The sequence below is a fragment of the Eubalaena glacialis genome, chromosome 14 (assembly GCF_028564815.1).
Source record: "Eubalaena glacialis isolate mEubGla1 chromosome 14, mEubGla1.1.hap2.+ XY, whole genome shotgun sequence".
Lineage (NCBI taxonomy): Eukaryota > Metazoa > Chordata > Mammalia > Artiodactyla > Balaenidae > Eubalaena > Eubalaena glacialis.
Window position 1 is genome coordinate 87,630,161 of NC_083729.1, and position 16,667 is coordinate 87,646,827.

The window sequence follows — 16,667 nt, forward strand, 5'->3', positions numbered from 1 at the left end:
GTGGAGAGAAGTAGAGACCTATACAAGTGCTACTTTAAAAGGGTAGAATGAAGTGACACAAAGCAATGACAACTAGGTAGTGTTCCCAATGAATAGAAGGAATGAATAGCAATCTCCTCATAGGTTATTTGTTCAAACTAATGTAGGACTTACAAAGTCAAGTCCATAAATCTTGAGTGTACATCTTGAACTTTACATATGTTACACCCATGTAATCACCACCATGGTCATTTCCAGGATCCACGAAGGTTCCCTTGGGCACTTTCCCAGTTAGGACACCTCTCCAAAGGGTCACCACCAGTCTGATGTCTATCACTACAGATTACTTTAGCCTATTTTTGAACTTCTTATACACGGAGTTATATAAATGGAATGGACCCTTGTATCTTTCACTCAGTATCATTCTGTGAGATTCATCCATATTGTTGTAGGTCTCAGTGGTCTTTTTAAAAAATAAACTTTTGTGTAATATTATTTTGTGCATTTTACACAAAATACTCTGAATTGATTTACTTACTCTACTGGAGGGCTGTTTCTCAAATGTTTCTCGCACATATAAATAAAGCTGACACATTCTTGCATGTCTTCTGGTGGACATGACATTCATTTCTATTCGTTATATACTCAGAAGTGGCAACACTGTGTCAGAGGTTGTATATACTCCCAAACATATTTAACTTCTACCAAGTGACATTTCCACCAGCAACATAAGAGTTCCAATTCCTTCAAATACTTGCCCAAACTATGTAAATGTTTAACCATGTAAATGGTTAAACTTTCATTTTAACCATTCTGGCGGGTATGTAGTAAGATCTTATTTTAGTTTCAATTTGCATTTGATCACTCATTAGGTTGGGCACCCTTTCATATGTTTATTGCCCTTTTGAGATCCACTTTTATAAAGCATCTGTTGAAGTCTTTGCCTATTATTTGGACAGACTTTGTTTTTGAACCATTGGCATTCTTTCAATATTCTGGATTTGCATTCTCAGTAAGACATATATTACATATACACACCACCTTTTCACTCTTTTAGGGGGTCTCTAAGGAACAAAAAGTTCTTTTTTTTACTTTTTTTTTGTTTTTGTTTTTGTTTTTTTTTTTTACTTTTGGGTTTTATTTATTTATTTTTGGCTGTGTTGGGTCTTCGTTTCTGTGCGAGGGCTTTCTCTAGTTGCGGCGAGCGGGGGCCACTCTTCATCGCGGTGCGCGGGCCTCTCATTATCGCGGCCTCTCTTGTTGCGGAGCACAGGCTCCAGACGCGCAGGCTCAGTAATTGTGGTTCACGGGCCTAGTTGCTCCGCGGCATGTGGGATCTTCCCAGACCAGGGCTCGAACCCGTGTCCCCTGCATTGGCAGGCAGATTCTCAACCACTGCGCCACCAGGGAAGCCCAGTTCTTCATTTTAATCAAATCAAATTTATTTTTTCTTTTATCATCCTTTTAGTGTCTTATTTAAGAAATAACTGCCTGTCCCAAGTTCATATTCCCCTATGATTTCTTTTAGAAATCTAATTGTAATTTCAATGTATGAGGTGAGATAAGTGTCCAGGTTCATTTTTTTTCCATATGAATAAGCAACTGACTCAGACTATTTAAAATACTTTTTTCCCCAGTGAATTCCACTGGCATCTTTGTAGTAAATCAAGTGTCAGTTTCTGTGTGTCTATCCTTGGGCCAATACAACTCTTAATCACTGCAACATTATGGTAAGTCTTGATACTTTATAAACTCTCCAGCTCTGTTATTTTTCTTCAGTACTGCCTTGGTCATTCATTAATTTCCACCAAAACCATTGGCTGAGACTTTGAAATTGCATTGAGTCTACAGTTCAATCTGTGGAGAACAGACATCTTATTGATACCGAGACTTGCAAGTCATGAAAATAAAATCTTTCCATTTATTTAAGTCCACTTTAATTTCTCCCAGAAATGTTTTGTATTTTCAGTGTAGAGGTTGTGAACATCCTTCAGATATTTCAGGATTTATTCCAAGAAATTTTTGTTCAATAAATGGGTTGTTTTCAAATTCTGTTTTCTACTTGTTCTTTACTAGGTATTTATAATTATCATTGGTCTTTCTATCTTGGCCCAATATTCAACACTCTTGATAATTCACTTATAATTTATAATAGTCCAAATATTATTCTGGAGTCTCTATGTACTCCCACACATGATCTACAAATAACAACTTTTATTTTTCCAGTTTTGATGCTTTTATTTTCTCCTCATTACACTCGCTAGACTCTTTAGTACAATGTTGAGTGGCAGTGATGACAGTGAACAACCCTGTCACCTAGCGAATGGGGAAACATTCAGTATTTAATTAGGATGGTTTCTATAGATATTCTTTAACATATTAATAATGTTGCCTTTTATTCCTAGTTTCCTGATTTTAACATAGATCATATGACTTTTCTCCTTTATTCTGTACATGTGGTTGATTTACAATGAATAAACAAAGTAACATTCTGCTTGATCATGATGTATTGTTCTTTAAGTCTATCACTAGATTCAATTTGCTAATATTTTGTTTAGGATTTTTGTACCAATGCTCATAAGAAATATTGGACTGTATTTTTCCTTTCTTACAACTGACGTTTGCTCTCACCTTTATTTCCTCCTTTCTACTTCCTTGGGATTCGATTTGCTTTTCTTCCTCTAGTATCTTGAAATAGAAGCCTGGAGATCACTGATTTTCAACTTTCTTTTTGTAGTAGAGACATTTAAAGCAATAAATTTCCCTCTAAGCATTGTTGCAATGACATCCCATAGTTTTTCATACAGGCATACATCAGTGAGATTGTGGGTTCAGTTCCAGACCATCACAATAAAGCAAGTCACATATTTTTTTGGTTTCCAGAGCACATAAGAGTTTTGTTTACACTATATTATAGTCTATCAAGTGTGCAATAGCAGTATATCTAAAAAAAAATGTGTATACCTTAATTTAAAAATACTTTACTGTTAAAAAAATGCTAACCATCATCTGAGCCTTAAGCAAGTCATCATCTTTTTGCTGGTGGAGGGTCTTGCCTTGATATTGACGGCTGCTGGCTGATGAGGGTGGTGGCTGCTGAAAGTTGGGGTGTCCGTGGCAATTTCTTAAAATAAAACAACAGTGAAGTATGCCACAATGATTGACTCCTCCTTTCATAAACAATTTCTTGGTAGCATGCAGAGCTGTTTGACAGCATTTTACCCACAGCAGAATGTCTTTCAAAATTGGCATCAATCTTCTCAAACCCTGTTGCTGCTTCATAAACTAAGTTTACATAATAGTCTAAGTCCTTTGTTATCAACAATCTTCACAGCATCTTCACCAGGAGTAGATTCCATATCAAGAAATCACCTTCTTTGCTCATCCTTAAAAAGCAAAAGCAACTCATCTACTAGTTTTATCCTGAGATGGCAGCAATTCAGTCACATCTTCTGGTTCCACTTCTAATTCTAGTTCTCTTGCTGTCTCCACACCTGCAGTTACTTCCTCCATGAAGTCTTGAACCCCTCAAAGTCATCCATGAGGGTTGGAGTCAACTTCTTCCAAACTCCTGTGAATGTTGACATTTGTACCTCTTCTCATGAATTGCGAATGTTCTTAACAGCACCTAGAATCGTGAGTCCTTTCCAGAAGATTTTCAATTTCTTTTGCCCAGATCCATCAGAGGAGTCACTTTATCTGGCAGCTATAGCTTCACGAAATGTATTTCTTAAATAGTAAGACTTGAAAGTTGAAATTACTCCTTGATCCTTGGGCTGCAGAATGGGTATTGTGTTAGCTGGCATGAAAACAACATTAATCTCTTTGTACATCTCCATCAGAGCTCTTGGGTGACCAGGTGCATTGTCAATGAGCAGTAATATTTTGAAAGGAATCTTTTTTCTGAGCAGTAGGTACCCACAGTGGGCTTAAAATATTCAGTAAACCATGTTGTAAACAGATGTGCTGTCATCCAGAGTTTGTTGTTTCACTTATAGACCACAGGCGGAGTAAATGTAGCATAATTCTTAAGGGCCCTAGGATTTTCAGAATGGTAAAGGAGCACTGGATTCAACTTAAAATCACCAGCTGCATTAGCCCTTAACAAGAGAGGCAGCCAGTCCTTTAAAGCTTTGAAGACAGGAATTGACTTCTCCTCTCTAGCTGTGAAAGTCCTAAATGGCATCTCCTTCTAATAGAAGGGTACTTCGTCTACATTGAAAATCTGTTGTTTAGTGTAGCCACCTTCACTAATGATCTTGGCTAGACCTTCTGGATAACTTGCTGCAGCTTCTACATCAACACTTCACCTTGCACTTTCATGTTATGGAGACAGCTTCTTTCCTTAAACCTCATGAACCAAACTCTGCTAGCTTCAGAGTTTTCTTCTGCAGCTTCCTTACCTCTCTCAGTCTTCATAGAATTAAAGAGAGTCAGGGCCTTGCTCTGGATTAGGCTTTGGCTTTAGGCAACGTTGTGGCTGGTTTGTTCTATCCAGACCACTATAACGCTCTGCATATCAGCAATAAGGCTGTTTCGCTTTTTTACCATTCATGGGTTCACTGAAGTAGCTCTTTTAATATCCTTCAAGAACTTTTCCTTTGCAGTCACACCTTGGCTAGGTGTTTGGCACAAGAGGCCAAGCTTTTGGCCTGTCTCAGCTTTCAACATGCTTTCCTCATTAAGCTTAAATATTTCTAGCTTCTGATTTAAAGTGAGATGCATGACTCTTCCTTTCACTTGAACACTTAGAGGCCATTTTAGGGTTCTTAATTGGCCTAATTTCAATATTGTTATGTGTCAGAGAACAGGAAGTCCCGAGGAGAGGGAGTTTGAAATAATCAATATTCTCTTATATTTATTCATGTATTTACTCTGTCTAGTGATCTTCATTCCTTCCTTTAGTTCCATGCTACCATCCTCATCATTTTCCTTTAACCTGAAGAATTCCCCTCAGTACTCCATGCAACTGTGATGGCAATAAAAATCCTTCCTATTATTTACCTGGATTAAAGCATCTTAATTTTGCCTTCATTTCTGACAGATATTTTTCATCTGGGTAAAGAATGCCAGGTAGGGTTTTTTCCCCCCCCTTTCATCACTTTCAAGGTGTTACTCCATTATCTTCTAGTTTTAATAATTTTGTTGAAAAGTCAGCTATCAGTCTTATTCTGGCTCCTGTGAAGGAAACATATCCTGCCTTCTCTAAGTGCTTTTAAACGTCTCTTTATGTTTGATTTTCAGTAACTGGACTGTAATATACTTAGATACGTTTTGTTTGTTGTGTGAAGTGAATGCTTGTGTTTATCCTGTTGGGCTTACTGAGCCTCTTGGTTCAGTGACTTAAAGTTTCCCATCAGATCTAGAAAATTCTCAGCCATTTTTCCTTCAAATATTTCACTTGCCCCTTCTCCCTCTCTCCTCTTTGGGAGCTCGTATTCCACAGATTTTAGAACTTTTCTCTGTGTCCCCCATTTCTCTTATGCTCTGTTTTTTTCCTCTGTGATTCAGCTTGGATATTGTCTATTGACTTGTTCCTGAGTGTTCCCATCCTGATTTCTGATGTGTCCAGCCTGTTTTCGAATCCGTCTAATTCTCAACTTCAGACACCGTATTTTCCAGGTCTAGAATACCCATTTGGTTCTTTTTAATAGACAGTTATCTATTGAGTTATCTTTTCACATGTTTATTTCTGTTTTAACATACAGTTATTTTGAATTCCACTCGCAACTTATTGGCCAAAATTAGTCACATGGCTCTACCCAACCACAAGCAGGCAAGGAATGCAATCGTACTTGTTTGGAGAGGGTATAAAGATACAAATATTTGGGGAACAGCATTAATGATTACCACCCTTGGCTAGGGTCACAAAAGAACTAAGTGTCAGCCTGGGTCTAAACACAGGCATTTCCAAATCCAAGTATTTGTAACCTTTTTACTATAACAAAACCTCTCTTGGGAGCTAATTTATTACTAAGTTAAATTTTTTCTATAAATTTTTAAACTAGGGAAACTTGGCTTTCTTTTCCAATCGTTGAGTGGAAAATGGATACTGAATATACTGAATGAAGTTCTCATGATGAATTGACTGCAATAATCCATGTTTTTAAAACTTTTAAATTGAGGTCTTATAAATGGAAAATACAATGAATTGTCACAAAGTGAACACACCTGTGCATCCATCGTCTAGGTCAAGGAACAGAACATTACCACTACCACTCAGGTCCCTCCCACACTCACTCACAATAACATTCCCCTTTTTCTTCCCCAAGGTAATCACTGCCCTTACTTGCTTCTAACATGCCACAGTAATTTTGCCTGTTTGGACTTACAGATAAATATAATGTATTAAAAATGCTTTTGAGTCTGGTTTTCACTTAACATTATGTATGTGATTCATCCACACTGTGGTATGTAACTGAAGTTGGCTTATTTTCTTTCTATGTAGTATTCCATAAAGACATCATAATATATTTACTTATTCATCCTGTTCTTTTTGGACATTTGAGTTCCACTTTAGGGCTATCTCTAATGATGTATATACGCTCTTGTACACCCTTGTATACATTTTTTCAGTGCACATATGCTTGTACCTCACTGAAGCTGCTTGGCCAAAGGTCATAATTAACATTTTCAGATACTGCCAAACAACGTACCAGGGGTATAACTATGCAGACCCATCAGCAGCATACAATAGTTCTCATTTTCTAAATCTTCTCCAAGAGTTGGTATTGTGATCTGTTACATTTCCAGCAATTGTTTTTTAAGGTTCTGTACTTGTGCTGTCTACAACAGTAGCCGTTGGACACATGTGGCTAGTGAAAACAAGAGAGAGGTCTAGTGCAACAAAGGAACTGAGTTATTTTTTATTTTAATTAATAGAATTTTTAAAAACGGATACTCTTCAGTTAGAGGATAACTTTTAAGTTAATTTGGAACGACACCAACATGAGAATCCACTTTTTCAACTCTAAATTTTAAGAAATCTAAACATAGAGGAAGTATTTCTGATGAAAATTTAGTATCCAAATCGGGGTGGGCAGCAAATGTAAAATACACAATGAATTTCTAAGATTTACTGAGAAAGTAAAATCTGGATTTTTTTACATTAAAGATATGTTGAAATAACATTTTGAAGGTATAGGGTTAAAAATATTTTTAAAATGAATTTCACCTGCTACTTTTCACCTTTTTTAAATGGGTTAACAGAAAACGTAAAGTTACATATGTGGCTTACGCAATATTTCTACTGAATAGTGTGGCTCTACACCATATATACTGATACATAAATAATTGAAAACTAAAAACTACACAGCCTGTTAAAGTACGGATATGTTGTTTCAAATATGGTACCAATTATTTGTTACATAAAGCAATTTAACTGTTCTATTCCAGCAGAGAATCTCCCAATTTGGATACAGGTGTGCCTTCTAAAAGAGAAAACCTTAACCCTAGTTTACAATAAAATGCATAACGACTAGAGCATACAAGAAGACTCTTAGTAACAAAACATTAAACCAAGTCTTCTTGACTGGAGATTTAAGTCATGCACACACAACCCTGTTTCAAAACCAGCGAATGCAGAAAACAAATCACCCTCCATCCACACATTCTCCACCCCAAACAACTGTCAATACAGCATACTCATTCAGAGTCAAACGCAACGACCAGGACCGAAGTTTGGGCTTCCTTTAAATTATATATTCTTAACAGGTGGTGGTTGGGCGGGAAGCGGCTGGTGCTGGTCACAGACTCTAGTTTAAAAGATAACATAAAATAAACCAGACTACTAGTTAGTATACAACCATCTAAAAAGCTAATCACACCATTACAACATCTAATGGCCTTTGAGAGAGAAGGGAGGTCAGAGCTAAACAGTGGAGTGTAAGAGCATCCTTCCTGGATGCACCAGCTGAATCCCCAAAGCGAACCCTGCCCCATCACAAGGCTATCTTCTTGTGATAGCCCGGGAGTGTTACCTTCTTGTAACACACGAGGGGGTTAGCTATTTGCATTTCCCTGCAAGACGAATGAAAACCCTTGGTCCTCCTCCTACTCCTATACGGCTGAGATAGGGTGAAAAGCAGTCCTGGCCTCACAGGGCGGCTCAGGAAGGCCACGGAGGTCCTGGAAAAGACAGCCCGCAGGTGCAACTGGCCCCTACTCTTCGCCTCACCGCCTCCAGACAGCAAAAGAGCCCCGCCGGCCGAACCCAGCTCTCCCGTCCCGGCCCTGCCCTGCCCCTCAACAGGCGAGCGTGTAGGCGGCCCAGGCCCCGCGCCCGCTTACCGAGGTCCAGGGCCTGGTGGCACCTGAGCAGCGCGGCCTCGGGCTGCTGCTGGCGCTGCAGGCTCCGCACCTGGCCCGCCAGCCTGCGCGCCCGGCACTCGGCCGGGAAGCACTTCTCCAGTAGGCCGCTCAGCACCACGTTGACGCGGCGCGCCGGCGGCCGGTCCGGCCCCGGCTCAGCGCAGCGCCTGCACACCGTGAGCCCGCACGGCAGCGTCACCGGCTTGTGCAGCAGCCGCTGGCAGCGCGGGCAGTCCAGCAGGTCCCGAGGCGCCGCGGGCACCGAGGCCGACGGCTCCCCGCTCGGCGCCTCCCCGGGGGCGCAGCCCGGCTTCCCCACCGGCGGCCGCCGCTCGCGCGGGCCCGGGACACACGCCAGGCCGCTCGCCAGCTCCTCCAGCTCGTCGGGCCGCAGCGCCCCGAGCCGCGCGGCGCCGCGAAACGCGCCCAGGGCCTCGGGGAGGCGGCCGGCGCGGGCCAGCGCGTCCCCCAGCCGCAGGCACAGGCCGCGGTCGGGCCGCGCCAGGCCGGCCAGCGCGGAGCGGAAGAGCTCGGCCGCCGTCTCGTACTCGCCCGCGCGGAAGGCCTCGTCGCCCTTCTCCACCCGCTGGGCGAGCGGCTCCTCGCAGTCGCAGCCGCGACAGGGGGGCGGCGGCGGGACCGGCTCGGGGCTCATCACCGCGGGGCTGCGGCGACTAGGGCCGGAGGGAAGAACGGAGAAGGGAGGATGCTCGCTCCCCGGGCCCGGCGGCTGCAGCGCGGCCGCCGCTTTCGCCGAGAGCCACGCGCGTGTGTGGGTGGGCGGTGCGCGGCGGGCCGCGCGACCGCCGCCGGGGGCGGGCGCAGGGTGGGGCCGCGTCTCCCACGCGGCGTGGGCGGGCGTGGGCGGCCGGGGGCGGGGCGGGCACGGTGGGCGCGGCCGAGCCCCGGCCCGCGGGGAACGCCCTCCTCGCTCCCCTGGCTTAGGCAGCTGGGCCGCAGGCGGGAAGGCGGGGACCTCTGCCCGTTCGGCGTCTCTGCAAACCCTCTCCCTGCTCGCCCCGGGCGGCCCCGCGCGGGCGTCTGCTTGCGCGCTCGTCTCCACGCGCCCTCGTCCCGCGCAGCTCCTCGGCCGTCCGCTGCCGCTCCCGCGCCTGGAGCAGCTGTCTTCGGCCCGCCGTGCCCCCTTCTCCCCGCACCGAGTGCCAGCCTGGTTCCAAGGCCTGGCCAAGCCCACCTGCGGTTGTGGTTAAAAAGAGAACCGATAAATAAGTGCCAGGGATGTAAGGTGCAGCATGATGACTATAGCTAACACTGCTGTACCATATACGGGAAAGTTGTTAAGAGAGCAAATCCTAAGAGTTCTCATCCAAGGAGAAAATTTGTTTTTTCTTTTTTTCCTTTCTTTCTTGCATCTATATGAAAAGATGGATGGTAGCTGAACCTATTGTAAACATTTCAACAATATATGTAAATCAAACCATCATGCTGTATGCCTTAAACCTATATAATGATGTATGTCAATTATTTTTTAATATAACTGGAGAAAGAGAAAGAGACAGAGAGAACTGAGGGAACGTTATCCAGCACATCACTGTAACCCTAGCTTTGACTTAAGGAAATTGTGTTAAATGACCAGGAAGCCTGAAGTGGGCGCTGATTGGATCTCATTATCAGTAAGCTTCTCTTAACGGAACTCTAGATGTTAGAGACATTTTAGAGCTCTAATTTAGACACAACTCTAACAGAGCATGTGAGGAAATACCAGACTAAGTACTGGAAAGGATTTGAGACATGGAAAATTGTATTGTGTCCTTGATAGGAAAGTAGAGAGAGAATTTCTAAAACTGTCTCCTACCGTGCAGTACTACAGAGAGAAGTTGCTGGAAGGAGGGAGTTAAAAACTACACATAACCTGCTCTTCTCTCCCTAGTGCTCTGCCATCTGTTTCATGCTATGTATGTGAATGCAATAAAATGCATTATAGTATTCCAAAATCTGTACTGTTCATTATTTCAAGTCGAAATGTCTTCATTCTAAATTTGTGAAGTTTTTCTACATCTAAAACTGGCTAAAGAAAATGTAAAATACTCCCATCAAATCTGGCTTGGAAGAAGGGAAATGCCTCATTAAGTGAGGTGAGAAAATTTTAGATGAGTTCGTAAAACGGAAACGGAGACAACTTTGGCCAGCCTCCTGGTCCCATGATAAAGAAACATGCAGAGCAAATCCCCCTGCCACCCCCTCCATCTGCCACCTCCCACCTTTCCATGAATGATTTTTCTCCTCAGCTTTCTATTCTGACTGATAACGGTTGTAGTCAAACTAGGTTTTGACCTGTTCCTCATTACTGAATGGGTCCAAACTCTCTTTTTCATCACTCTTTGGGTTTTCATCTACTCTCTTTATGTAGTAACAATTCACTTGGATTTGAAGGTTGCTTATCCAACAAATTCACCACCAACAACCGGGAAGCTGCCGGGGGGTGGAGGGCAGCTTTTGAGTAGTTAAAATTGTTGCAACAGACTCTACACTAAGGACTATGAAACCTTATGATCTCGGATCTTATTTGTTCTTTTAGACAAATTTCTAGCAAGAGAACAGAAAGGAGACGCTGATCGGAGGTACGCCTGCTGAGAGCAAGAAGTGTGTAAAGTAAAAATATCAATGTATTGTGAGATTTATAACATGCAGAAATAAAATGCATGACAGAAATAGCACAAAGGCCAGTAGAGGAAAAACAGAGGGCTACAAAGTTCTAATACTGCATGTGAGATGGTGTAGTCACTTGAAGGAATATTGTAGTGAGCTAAAGATACATACTCCAAACCCTAAAGCAGCCACCTAGATAACACAATATTTATAGTTGAACATCCAACAAAGGAGATAAATGAAATTATTCTACAAAAATAAAGTCTATTAACCCAAAAGAATGAAGAAAAAGAGGAGAAGGGGGAATAAAAACAGAGGAGATGAATAGAAAACAAATAGCAAGATGGTAGATTGAAACTCAACCATATCAATCAATGTTAATTAAATATTAATGGTCTAACCACTATAATTAAAAGGCAAAATTGTCAAATTGTATATAAAAGGAAGGTCCAAATATACGCTGCTTCCAAAACAAAAATAAGATACATATAAGTAAAAGGTAGAGTTAAATAAGAAGATACAAATAAGTTAAAGGTAAAAGGATACAAAAAGTCGTTTCATCTTAACCCTTATTAAAATAAGGCGATAGTGACTACACTGATATCTGACCAAGGAGATTTCATAGCCAAGAATATTACTAGGAGAAAAGATGGCCATTTCATAGTGATAAAGGGGTCAATTGGTCAAGAGGACATAACAATCCTAAACAAGCATGTACCTAATAATGGAGCTTCAAAATGTACGGGGAAAAATAATGATAGAACAGTAAAAGGAAATAGGTAAGCTCAAAAACTGATAGGACAGTAAGGGGGAATAGGTAAATTCACAATTACAGTTAGAGATTTTAATACCCTTCTCCCAGCAATCAATAGAACACATATACTGAAAGTCAATAAGGATATAGAAGACTTGAATAATACTACCAACCAGCTTGAGCTATTTGACACTTGTAGAACATTCCACCCAATACCAGCAGAATATGCATTCTTTCCAAGTGCATGCAGAACAGTTATCAATATTACAATACATATTTGAGCCACAAAACAAGTCTCAATAAATTTAAAAGGATTCAAGAAATCAAGTCATACAAACAATGTTCTCTGACCACAGTGGATTGACAATAGGAATCAATAATAGAAAACTATTTAGAAAATCCTCAGTTATTTAGAAATTAAATAACATATCTCTAAATAGCCCATGGAACGAATAATTGGATTTCTGTATAGTAGCCAAAGTGGAAATTGAAATTTTAGAAACTATACTGTTTATAATATCATAAAAATGTGTAAAACTTGTACACTAAAAACTACAAAACGCCACTGAGAGAAATCAAAGGAGACCTAAACAAATGAAGAGATATACTGTGTTCAAGGATTGAAAGACTCAATGTTAAGATGCCAATTCTCCCCAAATTGATCCATGGATTCAACTCCATGTCAATCAAAATCCCAGAATGGCTTTTTGTAGAAATTCACAAGCTGATTTTAAAATTCACATGAAAATACACAGGATCTAAAATATCCAAAAACAACGTTGAAAAAAGAACACAGTAAAGTCTTTAAGACTCATTATAAAGCTACAGCCTTCAAGACAGTGTGGGTTTTGTGTCAAACAAGTACATCAATGGAATAGAATAAAGATTCCAAAAATCGACCCACACATATCTATGGGCAGTTGATTTTCTACAAAGGCTATTCAGAGAAAGGATAATATTTACTTTCAGCAAACAATGCTGGAATAATTGGATATCTATATACAAAAGAAAAAGAAGGAGGAGGAGGAGGAGGAAGAGAAAATCTTTGATCGATATCTGGCATCGTATTGAAAATTAACTAAAAAGGACTTATAAGTAAAACCACAGAACTTCTAGGGGGAAAAATGCATGGGAGAGAACCTTTATTACATAGGTCTCAAATATAACAACGAAATCATGACCCATAAGAGAAAAAACAAGAAAGAAAAAAGGAGTGCCTTACCTCCAGGAACTGGTCTGACACTCTTGGGGAGACCTAAGTATTATTACAAAGCTGGCCTGATGCTCACAACTAGTTAATGTTGTTAATGTTGTTCTCCTGTTGGAATAAACAATCTCATAGAATACCAACATCAGACAAAGTCACCTTGAGCCCACAATAAAGTGAAACAAAAACAAGGTCACTGTGCAACCCACAAAATATCAACCATCTTCCTCTCTCAGCTAATCCTAAGCCTAAGCCTAAACCTAAACCTAACCCTCTCCCAGTAAAACGAAAGACTACTACTTCTTTACCAAGTACAGCTTTATCTTCTGATTTGCCCTCCTTATAAATAAGGTTTACTGGGATATCCAATCATAGAATTGCACCTGCTTTCTGATAGGATCCAATCTAGAGTGAATTCCCACTTCCTTAGATCTTTTCCAAAATTACACAACCAAGCCCAAATCCATGTTTGGGTGTACAAATACTCAAAAACTGCATTTATGTCTAAATATTTGGAATTCTTTAATTTTGTACCTTAAAAAAATCAACAGATTTTTGCTTATAAATTATGTTTTGTTATTAAACAACTAGGTAAGACAATTTCAGACAGCTTTTTATTAGAACCTTAATCTGAAAAACAATGTTACAGATGTAGCTAGTTTCCCCCAGTAAATGAAAAGCCAATTAGAGATAACTGTCACTCTATTTTGTCTTTTTTAACATTGATTTTTGAAATACTAGACCTCTTGATTTTCTTTATTAGAATTTTGGTGAGAATACAGCTTACTGATCTGATGAAGCTCCTCTTGAAACAAATTTTAAAGCTCCTTATTAATTTTTTGTACTTCAACATCACTTTTTTTAAAAAAAAAAAAACCAAGTCCCCTATGGGAATGGACTAAATAATACATTCCTAAGAGTAAATAGAATTTTACTGTGTGTAACAGTCAAAACCCCCAGAGGACATGGATGCTTGGAAACACTGAGTCAGGAGGACCCCTCTGTGTGCTCCCTCCCCCCACTGAGCATGCTCACTAGCCCACTCAGAAACTCAGAGGCTCCTTTGCAAATCTATGCAGCCATAACCCTGGGCATCCTAGACCACGCTGCTTTTCTGGTAGTTACCTCCATGCGGTATTTTCTGGAAACCAAGGGCCACAAACTGCTGTCCATTCACCCTCCCTGGACCTGGCTGTACAGTGTGCAACAGTAGAGTAGGGTGTCCCAGCATTGTTGCCCAAAGTGCCAGAGCGGAAAATGCTGGTCCTCCAACGGTTTGTTACTAGCCAATGATGAGGTAAGTACACAGACTGAAGTAAGTACAATTTGACATGTCAGGGCTTTCCGAGCCGTGGGTCTCTCAGGGAACAGCATACAGACGGGAAGGGTTGTTGTCAAGGTCACCCAGTGAGCTGCCTGTGGCTCCTGCAGTGTGTGAATATAAGCACAACATGTGATATCTGCCACATGTGTCCTAAAAGTGTATAAAACTCTAAGAAAATGTATGCTATTTTATAATTTGCCAGTTTCACAATCATTTCAAGAAGTCAATTTTTTAAATCTATGATTGACCATTGTTAGGTAAAAGAGAGAAGTAAAATCTCTATTATTTATTTTAAACCTTGATGTACAGATGGGAAAAAAAAACTTCACTGGCCTTTTTTTTTTTTCCTAGTAAAGACACACATTTTCTGAATGCAGCTGCAGAGGTAAGCCTAATGATGATGGTCTAAGTGATGTTAAGACGTGAAGACCAAAATTGTTAGTGTTCCTTGGAAGCGTGATTTCTCCCATGCCGAGTTTGGGTTTGCAGCCATGATGGATGGTAAAAGGCTAAGGCTGCTTTGTTGTTTGGAATGTGCTGGGTTACGGAGCAAGAAAGTCATCAAAACCTAACTGGCATTTATGAGTAAACCAGAGAGAAGTAAGAGTCAAACTAAAATAACTCTTTGAAAGAATGAGTATGGAATTAAAAAGTTAACAGAAGAAATGTTTAATACGTTACATATAACATTAGTGCTTCAAGTGTATCTTATAAAGTAACACTTGGAAATAGTAAAGTACATAAGTGTGTATCAAAGATGTTTGTTTAAAATAGAAGAATCTTGGATAAACAACAAGGTCCTACTGTATATTTAATATATGTGAACTATATTTAATATATGTGATAAACCACAATGGAAAAGAATATATATATAGTATAACTGAATCACTTTGCTGTACAGCAGAAGTTAACACAACATTGTAAATAAACCATACTTCAATTTTTTTAAATGCCAAAAAATAAAATTAAAAAAAAATAAAGTAGGTGAATGACATGCAGCTCAAAGTATTCAGGAAGTAGCAAATGTTATGGAAAACTAACTCACAGAATAAATAAAACTAGCAAAGCACTGCTTATTGCAACTTGATGAATACACAAATATCAGCAACAAGGCAATTCTTTTAGTATAATTTGAACGTGATGGTCGATGAAGGAGAATGCCTTATTTCAGCATTGTTGCTGACAAACACAGCTAGCTCCAAATAGTGTAACACAGGGAAGGATTTCATAGGAAAGATTCTTGAAAAAGTGTGATCTGAAAGTTAAGGTGCAATGACAGGAAAATACCCTGAAATTGTCACCCAGATTAAGAAGCACGTGCCAGGATATAAAATAACGCACTGCTTCTTTCATCGAGAAACTCTTGCTATGAAAAAAACTAAAGCGTCATTAGTGACGTCACAAAAGTTGTAAAATGCGTAAACGCAAATGTGTTAATTCAAGATTATTCTCTTTATTTTTTAAAATAAATTTGTTTTGTTTGTTTGGTTGGTTGCACCGGGTCTTAGTTGCGGCAGGTGGGCTCCTTAGTTGTGGCTTGCGAACTCTTCGTTGCGGCATGCTTGTGGGATCTAGTTCCCTGACCAGGGATCGAACCCTGGCCCCCCGCATTGGGAGCGTGGAGTCTTAACCACTGTGCCACCAGGGAAGTTCCTAAGATTATTCTCTTTATTATGTGAAAATACAAATGCTAATCACAAAGAACTATTATTGGCTATGGAGGTATGTCAAGGGGAAAAGTTCTACTGAAGATGTTTGAACTACAGAATGAACGCTTAGAGCTTCTGCAATATAGTTGTCCCTCTGTATCAGTGGGAGATTGGTTCCAGGACACCCCTCGGATGCCAAAATCTGCAGATGCTCAAGTCCCTTATATAAAATGTTATGGTATTTGCATATAACCTACGCACATCCTCCATATATTTTAGATCACCTATAGATTACTTATAATACCTATTATAATGTAAATACTATGTAAATAGTTGTTAAAAAACGATGTAAATAGTTGCCAGTGTGCGAAGCAAATTCAAGTTTTGCTTTTTGGAACTTTCTAGAATTTCTTTTTTTTCTTTTTTTTTTTAATTGACGTATAGTTGATTTACAATGTTGTAGAATTTATTTTTTTTGAATATCTTGCATCCACAGTTGGTTGAGGAATCTGCAGATGCAGAGGGCTGAAACTCTTTAAGAAGCCAGTTGGATCCCAGTTTTTAGATATGTAAATTGTGCTTATTTGTCTGATACTTTTGTATTTTTAATGACCTTAATACTTCCACTCAAGCAATCTTATCAATGTCAGATAAGATTGAGGGCAGAGCGGAGAAAGCCTGGAGGAAGAGTGTCTACAGATTGTTGGGATGTGTTCCATGCCTTAACCACAATTATCAATTATTTAGGAAATGTTCTTGATGTTGCACATCTGTAAAAAGCTACCATTACACATTTTACACATTGGATATAATGCTTTGAATGTAATTTTTCAT

The 16,667-nt window shown here is 40.2% G+C and overlaps 1 protein-coding gene across 1 annotated transcript in view; it reads right to left on the reverse strand.

The window, feature by feature from the left end:
* The window catches only part of LONRF2 (LON peptidase N-terminal domain and ring finger 2), a 34,328-nt gene extending 25,285 nt beyond the window's left edge, over positions 1–9,043 (reverse strand). The window contains exon 1 of the mRNA XM_061210702.1: positions 8,269–9,043. Coding sequence (XP_061066685.1) covers positions 8,269–8,944 — 676 coding nt within the window. The 5' untranslated portion in view covers positions 8,945–9,043. The remainder of the gene's footprint in view (positions 1–8,268) is intronic.
* Between the last annotated feature and the right edge of the window lie 7,624 nt (positions 9,044–16,667).